Source organism: Tachypleus tridentatus, chromosome 6 (assembly GCF_004210375.1).
Source record: "Tachypleus tridentatus isolate NWPU-2018 chromosome 6, ASM421037v1, whole genome shotgun sequence".
NCBI classification, from domain to species: Eukaryota; Metazoa; Arthropoda; class Merostomata; order Xiphosura; family Limulidae; genus Tachypleus; species Tachypleus tridentatus.
In genome coordinates, this window is record NC_134830.1 from 76,667,302 (window position 1) to 76,682,960 (window position 15,659).

General features: G+C 34.2%; 1 protein-coding gene across 4 annotated transcripts in view; it reads right to left on the reverse strand.

Annotated features, from left to right (window-relative positions):
- Positions 1-15,659, reverse strand: part of LOC143252843 (extracellular sulfatase Sulf-1-like) — a 104,264-nt gene that overhangs the window by 53,857 nt on the left and 34,748 nt on the right. For 2 of the 4 annotated variants that reach the window (XM_076505607.1, XM_076505610.1), the window contains exons 2-3: positions 2,815-3,163; positions 317-556 (exon numbers count right to left, since the gene is read on the reverse strand). In XM_076505607.1, the coding sequence (XP_076361722.1) occupies positions 317-556; positions 2,815-3,115 (541 nt within the window). In that variant the 5' untranslated portion in view covers positions 3,116-3,163. Of the gene's footprint in view, positions 1-316; positions 557-2,814; positions 3,164-4,807; positions 5,185-5,213; positions 5,529-15,659 lie in introns of those variants that run through there. The other 2 variants (XM_076505609.1, XM_076505608.1) reach the window with 2 other exon arrangements.

Genomic DNA, 15,659 nt, shown 5'->3' on the forward strand with positions numbered 1-15,659 from the left:
CACAGGAAGGGTTGTGAAAAGATATGAAAAATATGGGTTAAGGGTATAGATAGAGGTTGAAAAATATATTATTTGTTACAAGTGATATTAGATACATACAACAAAAAATCAATTCAAAGACATATTAGACAATTACTGAGGATATCATAAGTAATAACAGACATATATAATAGAATTATACCTTGAGATTAATTTTTTGTATGTTATTTTAATGGCTGAAGTTTGGAGAGTCAGTCTTACATGTGATCATTTCACAATAATGGATCAAACTCTAAGCTTATGATCAAAAGCATAACACAAGCCTGAATAGACCCACCTGTTTGGTACCCAGCATTACTTAGGTAAGTAGCAAATGTCCTAGTCTCATGCTCTTGTTGCCACTGTGGAGAGCTACAGTTGTCATTGTTGGTGTAAACATTGTGATTATGAACATACAGACCAGTTAACATTGAACTTCGTGAAGGACAACACATTGGAGATGTTACATAAGCATTTGGAAAATGAGCACCACCTTCCCCAAGTATTCTCAAAGTTTTTGGCATAAAGTTCAAAGATCCTGTTAAAATATTAATTTTCATAACAAAATGAAGCAAACTTTCTTATAATAATGGAAACATTGCTGTTTTTAACTGTTCTTAAAAACAAAACAAAAAAAACTAATGGTCTCTAAATAGTAAAGATTTGTTGAGATGAGAAAAACAAGTTTTATTTTTGAAAGAAACAAAATTAAATAACACATGTTTTGAGAACTTTGTTAACAAAATGAAAATTGTATAACAACAATAACCCTAAACAAGATATAATGATAAAGAGTCCTTATGCTATTTTATCCTCCATTTCTTCACAGACCGAGTTTAACATCAATATGATTTATTCAACTTTACAATTAGTGATATTGAGAAAACCCACTTGTAGAGAAAATATATATGCAAAAACAGCTCATTTGGGTTGAGAAAATATTTTACGTAGAACAGCAAACAACGTTTCGACCTTCTTCGGTCATCATCAAGTTCACAAACATCGTCAGGTGTCTTTTGTGAACCTGACGATGACCAAAGAAGGTCGAAACGTTATTCGCTCTTCTACGTAAAATATTTTCTCAACCCAAACGAGCCGTTTTTGCATATATACAACTTTACAATGATTACTACAAGAAGGACTTGTTTGTTTGGAACTAAGCACAAAGCTACACAATATGCTATCTGTGCTCTGTCCATCATAGGTATCAAAACCTGGTTTCTAGCACCATGATCCTGCAGACATACCACTGTGCCACTGGAGGGGCACTACAGGAAGGAAAATACTTTCTTTTTAAAATGCAGCATGAAAGGAAAAGAAACTAGAGGTGACAATGCTGACAGTTTTTCATCTCCATTCGCATGTCTTGTTCAAATAGATATGAAAATGTGCACAAGAATTTCTTGTTTGTTTTAAAGACGATGTTTTAAGCAGTAAATGAACTACATTTAGAAAAATAATGAGATTAAAATAAAAAAATGAAAATTTACAAAGCTTATGTGTAATAAGAAGCACAAACATCTGTCTATATTGTGCTTCACACAAGGTAATGATCTAACATTCTATCAAATATCTGCAAGAAAACTATCCTATCAACAGTAATTATCAAAACCTAGTCTGAAAAGTGGTTTACTCTATCTTTTATAGAATGATTAAACTGCTCCACCTGAGCTATATGTAGTCAACTATTAAATGCATGAATGAAGCAATGTCAATCTAGCTATTACACATTATTTAACACTTATCTGTTAAATGAATAAAAATGTGTTTATTATAAAAATAAAAGAATTTTACTATAACTTGGAACCAAAATAACAGCTGTATGCAACACTAATTTAATAAGTCATGATCCAAATGTTATGCAGAAATCATACAAAATATTGTTGTTTTTTGCTATCATTATTTAAAAACATTATTATCCTTAATTTTCAATCCTAAACCAAAACAACTACATGTAGTTTTGACACAGCTAAACATGTTTTGTTTTTATACATTAAAGCATTTTGATAAAGCTTTAATGATATTCGATATATAGTTTTACTCATATAAATAGTAAATTAAAAAAACAACTTAAGATTGTTACAATTATCATTGTTTACAATGAATTATTTTTTTCTGTGAAATGTAAATCTACTGTTAAAGAGACAATAACATATAGAAAATAACTGCTTAAATAGGATTTCTTTTTGAACATTTTGTTTAACTACACCAAATATTTCTATCTTTATAATTAAAAAAATGCTTTTTATTTAAATTTATTAATGACTTAATACCATTACATCAAGAACTAATCATTCAAATACAAATTTTAAGATTACATTATTATAACCTCTACTTCTTTTTAATTACATTTACTGAATAAACTGAACTGATATAAATATCCTTTACCACGAAGAATTAATTACTGAGCCTCTTGTTATTCCCCATTTCAAACTTATTTTATACCAGAAAATTCAATTTATTCCTTTCCACTGCTGTCAATTCAACCTACAATAAACTCAAGAAATACATGTTTTCTTTCTCCTTTCTAATTGTACCAATAGTTGCTTTTATTATATAAAAAAAATATCTTTAGCCATCAAAACTGAAAAATAATACAACTCTTCCCACAATATCTTTTAGCACTACCAATTTTATTACATCAAGTAATTCAAGTGTATTTACGATACATGTGATAGACTGAAAAATATTTTTTACAAAAGAACTTTGTTGGGTAATTATGTGTAAATACTGTGCATTTTATGTGCTTATGATTCTTATGCTGATCAACATCAATAGATATTCAATTCTTCTTACCAAGTTCAACATCTTGGTCATCAGTTATCACAAGAATTATGTTTGGTTTTTTATCCATTGATCTTCCTCCTAACTGATCGGTCCTCCTTTCACTGCGCAAGAAAGAAAACTTGTTTTGTCTATATCTAAGATGGTGAGAGCTTTTCCTTCTGTTAGATGGCCAGGACAATTCATCGTGTAACAGATCGGATTCATACGAAGTATCATCTACATTATGATTTCTTTTTGAATGAACAAAAAGTCCAACTTCACTGATGACAATCCAAATCAAAACCAGATACAATGGTTTCTTTAAAGTCATGTTAGAGTGAAGAACAGCTGAACGACTCACTATTCCTCAAATCACACTCTGCCAAAAAAAAGTTAACACTTTTATAAACAGATCAAACTACTTGAATTCACCACAAATTTCTACATAACACATAAATAAAATGGAAATTAAATAATATTTTTAAAAATTAAAAGAATATTGAATATGTTTTCTATTGTACAGAAAGAAGATAAACCAGTGAAAATATTTTAATGACTTAGTAAGATTGCAATGAATTACTTGAGGGCCAATTACTATAGTAAAAAATTACAAAAATAATTTATGGTAAAAATGATAGGAACATCTTTTGCTCAAGTTATGCTATTAAGTACCAACTATAAAGGGTAAAAAGTTAATGTAGTTAGATAATAAAACTAACTGTTCTTTCATTAATATGCAAAGTTAATGTGCTAAGAATATGTACTACCCAAAAATTTACACTTCCAGAATACACTTTCTTTCAATGATTACTCTTCGTGAACCCAAAATAACGCATATATATTCTCTACAAATTATACAAATACACAATTTCTGATTATTCAAAAGTGAGTTATGCAACTAACATTAGAAGTTGAAAATGTTTTATCTACAGTCATAGCCAGATTTAGTTATCATGGATTCCAAGAAACCTTAACAGACTAACCTCCATCCACAATTGTGGTTGGTTATAATTGTATAGCTTTTGAGCACCCTCTTATGCTTTTGTACAACTTCCTTATTTTGGAAGATAAATACTGCAGCTTTATATAGCATGATCAGAATATCAAACTCTGAAACAGCATTTGATAAAAATAAAAAGGGCCACTGGACAAATGTAGTAGTTGCCATTTCTTAAAGCTGGTTCTGTTTACATGTAAAACAATTGTCACTCTTATTTTACTTTGTTGAAACAGTATAACTAATGTATCAGTGACATAAACTTATACTGTTTCAAACACAAAGTACTTTGTTTTCATAAAATAGATAAACTAGTCTTTATACACATTCCATTCACCAATCAAAAATAAAAGTTTTCCTCTGAAACTCACTTGGATTAATCTAATAACATGGTTGATTTATGTTTAAAATTACAAATTATCAACTATCATGAAATTCTCTCAATTGAATAATCGATAAAATAAACTGTGACCAATTGATACGTTAATATTTCTAATCTGACAAAATATTCAATGCAAAAATGCATGACGATATACCAAAAAAGTTCATTAACTTTATCCAATAATGTTTTCAGAATCATGCAACTGCAAACATCAGTAATAAACAAATAACAAACAAAAATCATTGATATTTTCTTTTAATAGAATTAACCTTTTTTCACTATAATTTATAATTAATGGTATTTTTAAGTATCTAGCACACTTTGTTTTTTTAAAGATGTGTCTACTTAATTTTTCTAAGTTACATATGTAAATATAAAACGAAATCTTTGGTATATTAAAACTAACAACTTAGACCGTAATTTCATTATCGGAAAACTAAATAGTTATGCTATTATAAGATACATTATCCAATTTTGTCACAAGCTGTAAGAGACGTATGTTAATTCAAATTTTATGGATTACAATGCTTTACTGTTGACAAGGGTTTATCTCAGTAAAATAAATCTCAAATAAATGAAATGTAAGACATAATTCTTGCTTCAGAAAAATTTGTCATTTTAACAAGTAAAAAGGCAAAGCTTACCAATGGCAATACGAGGAAATGAAACAGAGGACTACGGGTACGAAGTTCTAACAGATTAAGGTGCAGAGCAGTTACAATACATCACCCAAGTTACGAGCAAGACGCAATTTTAACTTCTTAGCAAAGCCCACCTTGCCTATGATGAACTTACGTGAATTAACGACAAACTTAAATAAAAGTAATTTATAATTACGAGGCACATTTCGTAGAATTCCTGACTTTACTCTGGAAGAATGCAGTGGCAACTTTTTTTAAAAAATAGTACCAAGTAATTTTATCATTTATTTGAATAAAACGCTAGTTACAAACACAAAATTAACATCACCATTCCAGTTATTGCTACAGTCTACAGCACACATAAACATGTAAATATACTATCCAAAAAATTATGTAGAGTGTCTCTCACTTATACTTATGTGACCATAAAATAATTGCCAAAAAATTCAACTTGGCAACAAAATCATTCCGACCGGCGAATCCATCAACGTAATGACATATCACGTATACACCAAGGCTAAAGATGTCTTTATGTGATCTTTCATATCAACACAACTTCGCGGTTTTCATGGCTGATACTACTTTCGCTCCTCCTACGCCACAAACTCAGAGGTCTCGATCCCACACTCATGAATGTTATCTTGACACAGTTGTCTGCATTATTGACTGTTATGTACTGCTACCATTACGTGACATAAAGTACCAATTTCTATGTAGCGAGTAAAATGAAACTCGTTTCACAATGCAGAAGCTATTATCTTGACAGAACTCAAGAAATAAAAAGCAAATAAAAATATTATGACACACAAAATGCATAGTGTAATAATAGACATATACGATACGTGCATAACGTTAATATATTTTACAGATACACTTCGTACTATAGCACCACAGTTAAACTTCGTATAACCGGACGAGTGTGAGGTGCTACAACGCGACTCCAGCAATGTCTACTTTTTCTCAGGTGTCTAAAATTGTCAACAGTTTTGTTTTGTTTTCTGAGTTGTGTGATATTCGATCAATAGTAAATATAATTGCACTATAACTTTTACGGGGATAAACGTACAGGCAGTAACTATATAAAATCTAAAAGATTATTTAACATTTATATAAAATGATAAGTAATAGAAAACAATTTTTTCTGAGGTTTTTATTTTATCGATCTTCGATACAGACCAACATTAAACTTTTGATGTTAGCGCTTACTACTATTTTCTTAGGTAATCGGGAATTTAACTAAACGATACTATCAGCGTAACAAGACAAAGTGAAATTATACTAATGTGTGTTATTTGGCTGAGCGATTGAAACTATAATATCAGACAACCATAACTAAATATGTTATCTGTAAAAATTTCATTTGAATTAGACTCAATAAGGTATAAAAACCTAAAAATTCGAGTGTTTTGTTTTCTTATAGCAAAGCCACCTCAGGCTATCTGCTGAGCCCACCGAGGGAAGTAGAACTCCTGATTTTAGCGTTGTAAATCCATAGCCATACCGCTGTACTAGCGGGGACCTGGCCTGGCATGGCCAAGCGCGTAAGGCGTGCGACTCGTAATCCGAGGGTCTCGGGTTCGCGCCCGAGTCGCGCTAAACATGCTCGCCCTCCCAGCCGTGGGGGCGTAGTGGGTGACGGTCAATCCCACTATTCGTTGGTAAAAGAGTAGCCCAAGAGTTGGCGGTGGGTGGTGATGATTAGCTGCCTTCCATCTAGTCTTACACTGCTAAATTAGGGACGGCTAGCACAGATAGCCCTCGAGTAGCTTTGTGCGAAATTCCAAAAAAAAAACAAACAAGCGGGGACCTAAAAATATTTACTATTATATTATTTTTATAAAAATAAATTATGAAAAAATCAGATGACTGATTATGCTTTGTTGATTATTCCTTATCTATATAAATATAATAGTGCTGTCTGTTTTATGTCCATGTAACTACTCGGCAGGGTGTGGATGGATCTTTGCCATATTTAGTATGAAGACTCATCAGGTCCATGCGAGGGAGAAATAAATATACAGTTTTGCTTTTTGCAGTTTTTATAGGTGTTTTTGAGTTTTTTTTAATCACGATTTTATCCCCTGTAGATGGACCTTCCTCAAACTTGCCATCAAGTTTGTTGGATCCATGCAAATTTGAGATTTCACATTCTGTGTTTTGTTGTTTTTATAGGTGTTTCTTATTCTTGAAAATTATATATAAGAGAATAAACTATGTCCTTAACATAACCTTCCATTAATCATGAATTTACAAAACTTTCGTCCAGAAAACTGGTACTCTACGTCATAAACTATTAAAATTATACTAAGCAAAACATACCTAGAAAAAAACAATGGGCAAGTTCTTGTAAATCTTTCTATGATCATCCTATGCTGTTCCTCTATGATATAGCGGTAAGTCTACGGACTTACAACGCTAAAATCAGGGTTTCGATTTCCTTCGGTGGACTTTGCAGAGAGCCTGATATGGCTTTGCTATAAGAAAACATATACTCACACATCATCATATCCAGTCAGTTGGATTGGTTGGATATAATGGTAATTGGCATGTTAGGACTGAATGATTTGAGTTTCTTTTTCGCAAACATACGCTTCGCATTTTAAGATTGTGGGTGCGTTTAAAAGTTACTGTCAGTGAAATCTCTTTATTCATTCAGATAAAAATAGCCCAAAATGTTTATGGGTGCTATTGGGATGATTATGCGCAGATACTTCTTGCGTAGTTTTGTACAGAAATTCGAAAAACAATATATTGAGATAAATCGAATAAAAATAATTGTCTGTCGTCTGCTCCTCTATTTACTACGAACAATATATTTATAAATGCTTTAAAATATGATTTAACTGTTTGTAATATGTCATCACTAGAAAACATATCGGAAAGATATCATCAATTATGCAGAAAGTTTTTAAATTTATCAGAAATGTTTGAAAGTTTCTTCTGTTCATTATGCTCTACATACATTTATGTATTAAAATTCAAGATTGTTGAATGAAATGACAGTTATACATTTGAATCGATAGTTTAGTTTTGTTATTTGTTTCACTACTTAAAATTTGCCACTGTTTTTAATTAGCGTCAAAAAACATAATACCCATCGAGTATTTTTATTAACTTGTGTAGCATATGAGAAGGAGTAGGCTTTAGTTTCAAATGGGTATTTTCAATCCTGGATGGTTTTTTTCTTACTATCTCTCCTATAAATTGGTGACACCTTCAATAACAGATTTTTATCAAGTAGAATACATTCATACGTCGTTTATTTTTACACACACTTTAAAGTTATAATGCAAACACGTGCTAAAAGCATTTAAGTTTGAAATATTGTTTGTTTGAAGTTAAGCACAAAGCTACACAATGGGATATTTGTGCTTTACCCACCACAAGTATTGAAACCCGGGTTTTAGCGCTGTAAGGCCATAGACATAACGCAGTATAACTGGGAGGTGGCGAGTTTGAAAGAATTGTAACGCAGTCTCTGTGTTTGTTTAGTCTGTAGCTTTTGGAGTAAAAAGCAGTTCTGTATTACAACTGATACAAGTTTTCTTTCACTCAGACACGCACGTATGCCTACACCAATGGTCCTTAACCTGGGTTCAATCAAACCTCAGGGGTTCGGCGGAGATCAAGACACACAATATGTGTGTGTGTGTGTCCGTTCTGTTCACCTCACTCGTATGATTCGTGACGTCATGCTCAACTTGGCCATCATTGGCTGCGGCTGACACGTCACATCACATGGTTTTAATATCTGTGCTGCAGGGAACTTCGTGCGCTTAGCAGTCGACTTGTGACTGTAGTAATCGTGCATCATTTGTGATTTTTTTCCTAATCTTTCAATCCCTTCATACTAACTATGCCGAGCAAAAACAGAAAGTGGTCGGACAAATACGTACAATATGGATTCACGTGTATAACGGAACATGATAGAAGTTAGCGTCCTCAATGCATGATTTGCAATGCCAAGTTGAGCAATTCTAGTCTAGAATTCTAGAGAACACTCCCTAAAGCTGCACGGAGATGGGAAATACAAGAATACAACGTTTGCTGAATTCAAGGTAAAGAGAACCAGGTTTGATGAAAAGGCTACTTTGCCTGTCCTCGGCTTTGTACCCATCGACAAACCGACCCTCAAAGCATCGTACAAAATTGCGTATTTGATCGCAAAGCAGGGCAAACCACACACCATTGGTGAAGCACTCGTAAAAACAGCTGCGTTGAAGATGGCGTATATCATGCTGGGAAAAGCTGCTAAAAATAAGTTATCCCAAATTCCTCTTTCAAATGACACCATCAGAAGCAGAATAGATGACATGAGCGATGACATCTTGGCTCAAGTAATTGCAGATCTGATTTTAAGCCCAGCAAAATTCAGCCTTCAACTCGACGAGACCACCGACGTTTCCAATTTAAGCCAGCTTGTTGTATTCGTGCGCTATGTAAAGAACGACGAGCTAAAAGAAGATCTTTTATTTTGTAAACCTCTTACAACAACAACTAAGGCAGCCGACGTGAAGAAACTTATGGATGACTTCTTCAGAGACAACGTTCTTTCATGGGATATGGTTTTTGCAGGTTGTTCGGACGAAGCTCCAGTCATGCTGAGACGAAACTCTAGTTTTGGTGCGCTGGTGAAAGCCGATGCACCACACATCATTGTAAAGCACTGTGTTTTGCACAAGCATGCATTGGCAACAAAAACCTTGCCTTCAAAACTGGCAGAAGTATTAAAAATTGTAGTGGAATGTGTGAACTTTGTGCAAAATAGTACCCTCAAGCTCCACATCTTCAAAGAGCTGTGTAATGAAATAAACTCTGAATTCGAGATACTTCTGTACCATTCTAACGTTTGGTGGTTATCCCAGGGAAAGGTGCTGAATCGTGTTTTTGCCATGCTGTAACTTGTAGGCTACAAGTGGCCCAGCATGGCCAGATGGGTTAAGGCGAGCGACTCGTAATTCGAGGGCTGCAGGTTCGCATCCCCGTCACGCCAAACACGCTCGCCCTTTCAGCCGTAGGGGCGTTATCATCTGACGGTCAATCCCACTATTTGTTGGTCAAAGAGTTGCCCAAGATTTAACGGTGGGTGGTGATGACTAGCTGCCTTCCCTCTAGTCTTACACTACTAAATTAGGAACGGTTAGCGCAGATAGCTCTCGTGTAGCTTTGCGCGAAATTAAAAAAAACAACAACTGTCATGTCATCACATAAATAATGTCCGAAAATTTAATACAGAAAGTGCATCATAATTTCTGTCTTTGTAGGAGGCTTTAATGAATAAAATAAGTAGTGGGACGTGTATACAAATGTTCAGACAAATGAGAGAAACTAACCCAACTCCACTTTTTCAGATCATTTATCAAATAAACGCTTTTAAAGATGGATGTGTCTGAGGAGCACATTAGCCATAAGAGGCTTTATGAGTTTTAAAAATGCAATAGTGTAGTAGAAACAACACGAAACATTCAAGGTGCTTATGGTGTGGAGTCTCTCAATGAAAGAAAATTTCGAAGGTGGTTTCAGAAGTTCAGATAAGGTGACTACAGCTTAAGTAATGCGCCACGTTCAGGTCGTCATGTTGAGTAATGATGCTTTGCTGCTGGCTGCACTTGCTGCAGCAAGAGCTTGGAAAGGTGTCAAAACTTGGAAAATGGGTCCCACATGATTGAAAGAAGTCAACCTTAGAGCAAGAGTGAACATTTGCATTTCTCTGCACTCTCGTGAATGTAGCTCACCTTTCTTGGACAGGTTTGTGACTGGAGACGAAAAATGGATATTTTATAAAAATGTTAAGCGCCACGGAATAGCTCAGTGCAGGTAAACTGTCTAAAGCACAAAATAAAGTGAACCTCTACCATAGGAAAGTCTTGTTAAGCATTTGGTGGGGTACTGCTGGTGTGATCCACTTTGAGTTGCTGCCACTCAATGTAACGATTACATCAGACTTCTAATGTCAACAATTAGAGTGCTTGAATGTTGCACTGAAAGAAAAGAGGCCTGCTTTGATCAATTGTAAAGGTGTTGTGTTACACCAAGATAATGCACGACCACATACAGCAAGGATCACATCTGCGAAGATTGAAGAGCTAGACTGGGAAAAACTTCCACAGCCTCCTTATTCTCCAAACCTTGCACCATCTGATTATCATGTATTCCGAAGTTTGCAAAATTATCTTGATGGAAAGAGTATGGAACTCATGAAGATGTCAAAACTACCCTCTCTACATTCTTTTCCTTTAAACCCTAAGAATTTTATAGAAGTGACATTCAGAAACTTGTGAATCGTTGGCAAGAAGTAATTAATAATAATGGAACATACACTGGTGATTGATTAACATTAAAAGCGTTTGAAATCCTTTCTCTTTTTCTGAACCTAAAATCAGACATTACTTCAGGGATGACCTGATATTTGAGTCGGAATGCCCAAAATATGTTTTCTGCTTACTGACTTAGAATGCAATGAAAAGACACAATAGTGCTACTTAAGTCTCTTTCAGATTGTACACATAATTTTGTTCACGATAAGATTTCAGTTTTACTGCTAAGATTTTACTAAAAATGTGGTGATTAACGAATTACTTCAAGACTGATAATATAAGTGAAAAGTAGATTCATTTTTGAGGTACAGACAAATTCGTTGTAGTTAACTTATATAATTTTAATTAATTATTCAACGATGGTTTCCGTGATTATTAAGAGGCTTTTACATTTGTGTGCAGATGTATCTAAAAGTTCGAATAATATGGCATGGCCTGGTGGTTAGGGCGCTCAACTCGCAACATGAGGTTCCCAGTTTCTAATTCACTACATTTAATATGCTAACTCCTTTCAACCGTACAAATGTTATAATGTGAAGGTTTGTTTTCATTATTCGTTGATACAAAGTGGTCCTTGAGTTGGTGGAAGGTGATTTTGACTAGTTGCCTTCCCTCCGGTCCATTGTTTAACTAGAGACAGCTAGCACAGATAGCCCTCCTGTAACTTGGCGCGAAAATCAGGAAAAACAAACCGAATAGCACAAAATATGCCATTTCTGCTACATAAGATTAGTACTTTGAGAGATCCCATCAGAAAAAGCTTGAAAACGTTCTATAAAATGTAGCCATCATCACAAGTTAGAAAGATGGTTCAAAAGAAAAGAAATATACCAAGTTTCCTCATTCGATGGGTATTCACATACGTTTAGTTTTAACTCCCATATCTCGCGAATATAAACTTTTTTCCAATCGATTCAAAATTGAAACTCAAATACGTTTCATTAATCTTCAAAAAGAAGAATTAGATTTAATGATGCCGTAACATGTACTACTACGAATATTATTTACATTATTTATTGTTTTGTGTGTTAGAAAACCAAAACAGACATTAAGTTCAGGAATGAATAGATGCTGTTCAGATACTAGTAACAATAGAACAAATTTTTAATACTTGAAAATCTTGTTTAGTCGCAATATCTCGAATATGATGACCATTGTAAAAAAAGCGAAAATAAATTGCGATGAATATTGACCACATCCTGGGTTCTCTAAGACAATACTAATATTTTTGACTAAACTACTTGTTATAAATGTATTCCGTTTTAGAACCACCCCTCCCCAACTAATTACGATGGCCATATTTTACAGTTTGTTTGTTTGTTTTGAATTTTGCACAAAGCTACTCGAGGGCTATCTGCGCTAGCCGTTCCTAATTTTGCAGTGTAAGACTAAATGGAAGGCAACTAGTCATCACCACCTACCGCCAACTTTTGGAATACTCTTTTACCAACGAATAGTGGGATTGACCGTCACATTATAACGCTGCCACAGCTGAAAAGGCGAGCATGTTTGGTTTGACGGGGATGCGAACCCGCGACCCTCAGATTACGGGTCGCACGCCTTAACCCACTTGGCCATGTCGGGCCTTATATTTTACAGAAGTATTTCTAATTATTTTTAATAAAATGCGTACCCATTTCCAGCGATACTTTTACTATATACTATAGCCCGTTAAGTTGGCTAGGATACAACATACTGGGAAGTGATTGGAATGTAATTTATATTTGCCATTTGTAACAGTAATAATTACTATGGAGTAAATGTTTTTGCCAGCAAAACTTGATTATAATGAATTCCATTTTTCATATATTAGTAATATTAGGCGTAATGCATTTTTACACCATGTTCTTTATTCCACCTCTTAAAATTTTTCATTGTCGTGACCTTCAAAACACAATTTGAAGCTTTTGTGTTGATTTGTGGTCATAATGGACTTTTTACAAGGAATTATCGACACAACATCACACAAAGACAGATTTAGCTCGTGATCAGTCTTCGATAATATAATACTGGGTGCCATTGCTTTTCATTTCATAGGTTTTCATGCTGTATAGTTATTCTGAGTTGCTTCCACAAATCCAAGTCACTAATATATACATGAAAAATAACAGTACACTATGTTGTAGATTAAAGATTTCTGCCTAACTACACTCGTATGTATTTAGCAACATAAGACTTCCGTGCTTTGTATCTCATCTGGGACACAGGTAAAAACACTAATGGTAAAGGTTGACACCTTGTTCTCTACAGTACAGTGACTAATCTTATGCTGTTAAATTTAAATGAACTAACAAGAATCACTGAATGTCGAGGTAAGAAAGCTTCCTGTATAGACCTTGATTTTGCTATTCTTACATTAAGTTTCATTTCCAATTGGCACAAATAGTATTACCTCATGCGCGTGTGTGTGCAGAGAGACTGAAAGCCAGTGATATAAAATAATATGGAAACCCTTATAATAATTACACACTCAATCTCAGATATCTTTCTACCTTCAAGCAAAGACAATACAGTAACCTCTGCAAAAATAACACCTCGTACTGTTGAAACCGTGATACCTAAAAGTCTGAACATTGATAAGGTTAGGTTTGGTTAGTTAGCTATCTTGCAGCTTTAGAACTTTATATCGAAGACCCCCAACCCATTGATGCACATCACCAGCAACCAGTTTGGCTGATAGAATTCACTATCACTAAAATTAAGTTTATGTTCAATAATCAAAACTGCCTACAAATAAATGGCCTAACATTTTATAACACAGATCGAATCACAAGCGGTCAATTCAGCTTTACACCAACCATTGTACTGGTACAGGTATGTTGATGATACAATTGCTGAATTCACATCTACAGAACACACACTTAGTTTTTCAATCACATTAACTCGATACACCACAACATTAAGTTCACCTGTGAACAGGAAAAAACTAACCAAATAGCATTTCTTAATCTCAAAATCACTAGAACTGATACACAATTCAAAACAGAAATCCACAGAAAAATCACCCACACTGGATTATACATTCCCTGGGACTCAGCACACGAAACAAAACAAAAACTCAACATATTAAGAAACCAAATAAACACAGCCACAAAACCATGCTCACCTGATAAAATTAACAAAATAAAACAACACTTCATAAACATCAACAAATTTTCTCAAAAAAAAAAGATGGAAAAAATTATACGCACACGCCTAGACCAACAACAAACAAACAGCAAGAAATCCCAAGATACAACAAACTACAAAACCTCATACTGCTGCAAACCATATGTTCCCGACATCAGCGAAAAAAAAGCCAACATTTGAAAAAAAAACTTATAAAAAAACACAACATTCCAGTATACACTAAATTTATTCAAAACCCAAGTACAAAACTAAAGTCATGCCATGTAAAACTACACTGACAAACACAACACCAACATAATTTACAAAATACAATGCAACAACTGCCACGACTTCTATACTGGAGAAAGAAGCAGAAAAATGTAAACTAAATTGAAAGAACACAAAAAATCACCTTCACACGTTTTTGAACACTGCAAATCAAATAAACACAACATAACCTTAGAAAATACTCAGATATTAAGTCGGGAAACAAATATAAACAAACGCAGAATCAAAGAAGTTCTACTTATACAGTAACTAAAACCAAAATTAAACCAATATAAAGAAACATCTTCATACCTATACTAATTAATAACCTAACAACCACCTGTATGGCCCCTACAATCCCATATCCGTTTATACTGTCGTCCCTAAGACACGTGCTCGGCAAAGAGCACTTTCAAACTCTTTCTTTCTTAACCTGAAGATGACCTAGGAAGGTCGAAACGTTTTTCTCTCCTTATCAATAAAAGTGTTAATACCAATAGCAGCCATTCTGAGAAGCAGTAGATTGTCTAAATTGTGCTTAAGAAGGCAGTCATGGTTGGGCAAGTGTTATACAGTCACAATCAGACATAAGGCACCTATTCATACGGAATAAACATCCGGCATCACAGGAATTTGTGTGAATCAGCCTAGCATAACATGTGGAGATGGGGTAGATGGTGAAAAGGAAAAGGCTTGTAAACAACTAATTGTAAAACCATGGTGGTCAATCACCTATCATTATAGATAGTGAGAGAGCTTGATAATCATCCATCATCACTCGAGCAATAACATTTTGCATAAGATTGATGGAATATTTGAGCTTTCTATAAGTAGCACAAGAATGGAGCTGGAGGCCAGAAAGCAAGTTTGCCACTGAGTTGCTGAAACCAATAAGCCACAGATATTGTCTGTAACAATAAAATGCTTACAAATTACTCACATATTATGCTGCATAAAAATCAGTGTTTGGTCCCCAGGAGAAAAACAAGAAATAAAGGAACTATATAGTTAAACCATCGCCTGGATGTATGTGCCAGGTCATGGAAAGATAAAATTGCACAATGAAGTTGACAAGCTTACAAGAGAAGCATCTTTATCACATTCAGCACATCTGGACTGGATTCGTTGTATATTATGGAGATAGTGGCAACCTGTGAAAGATA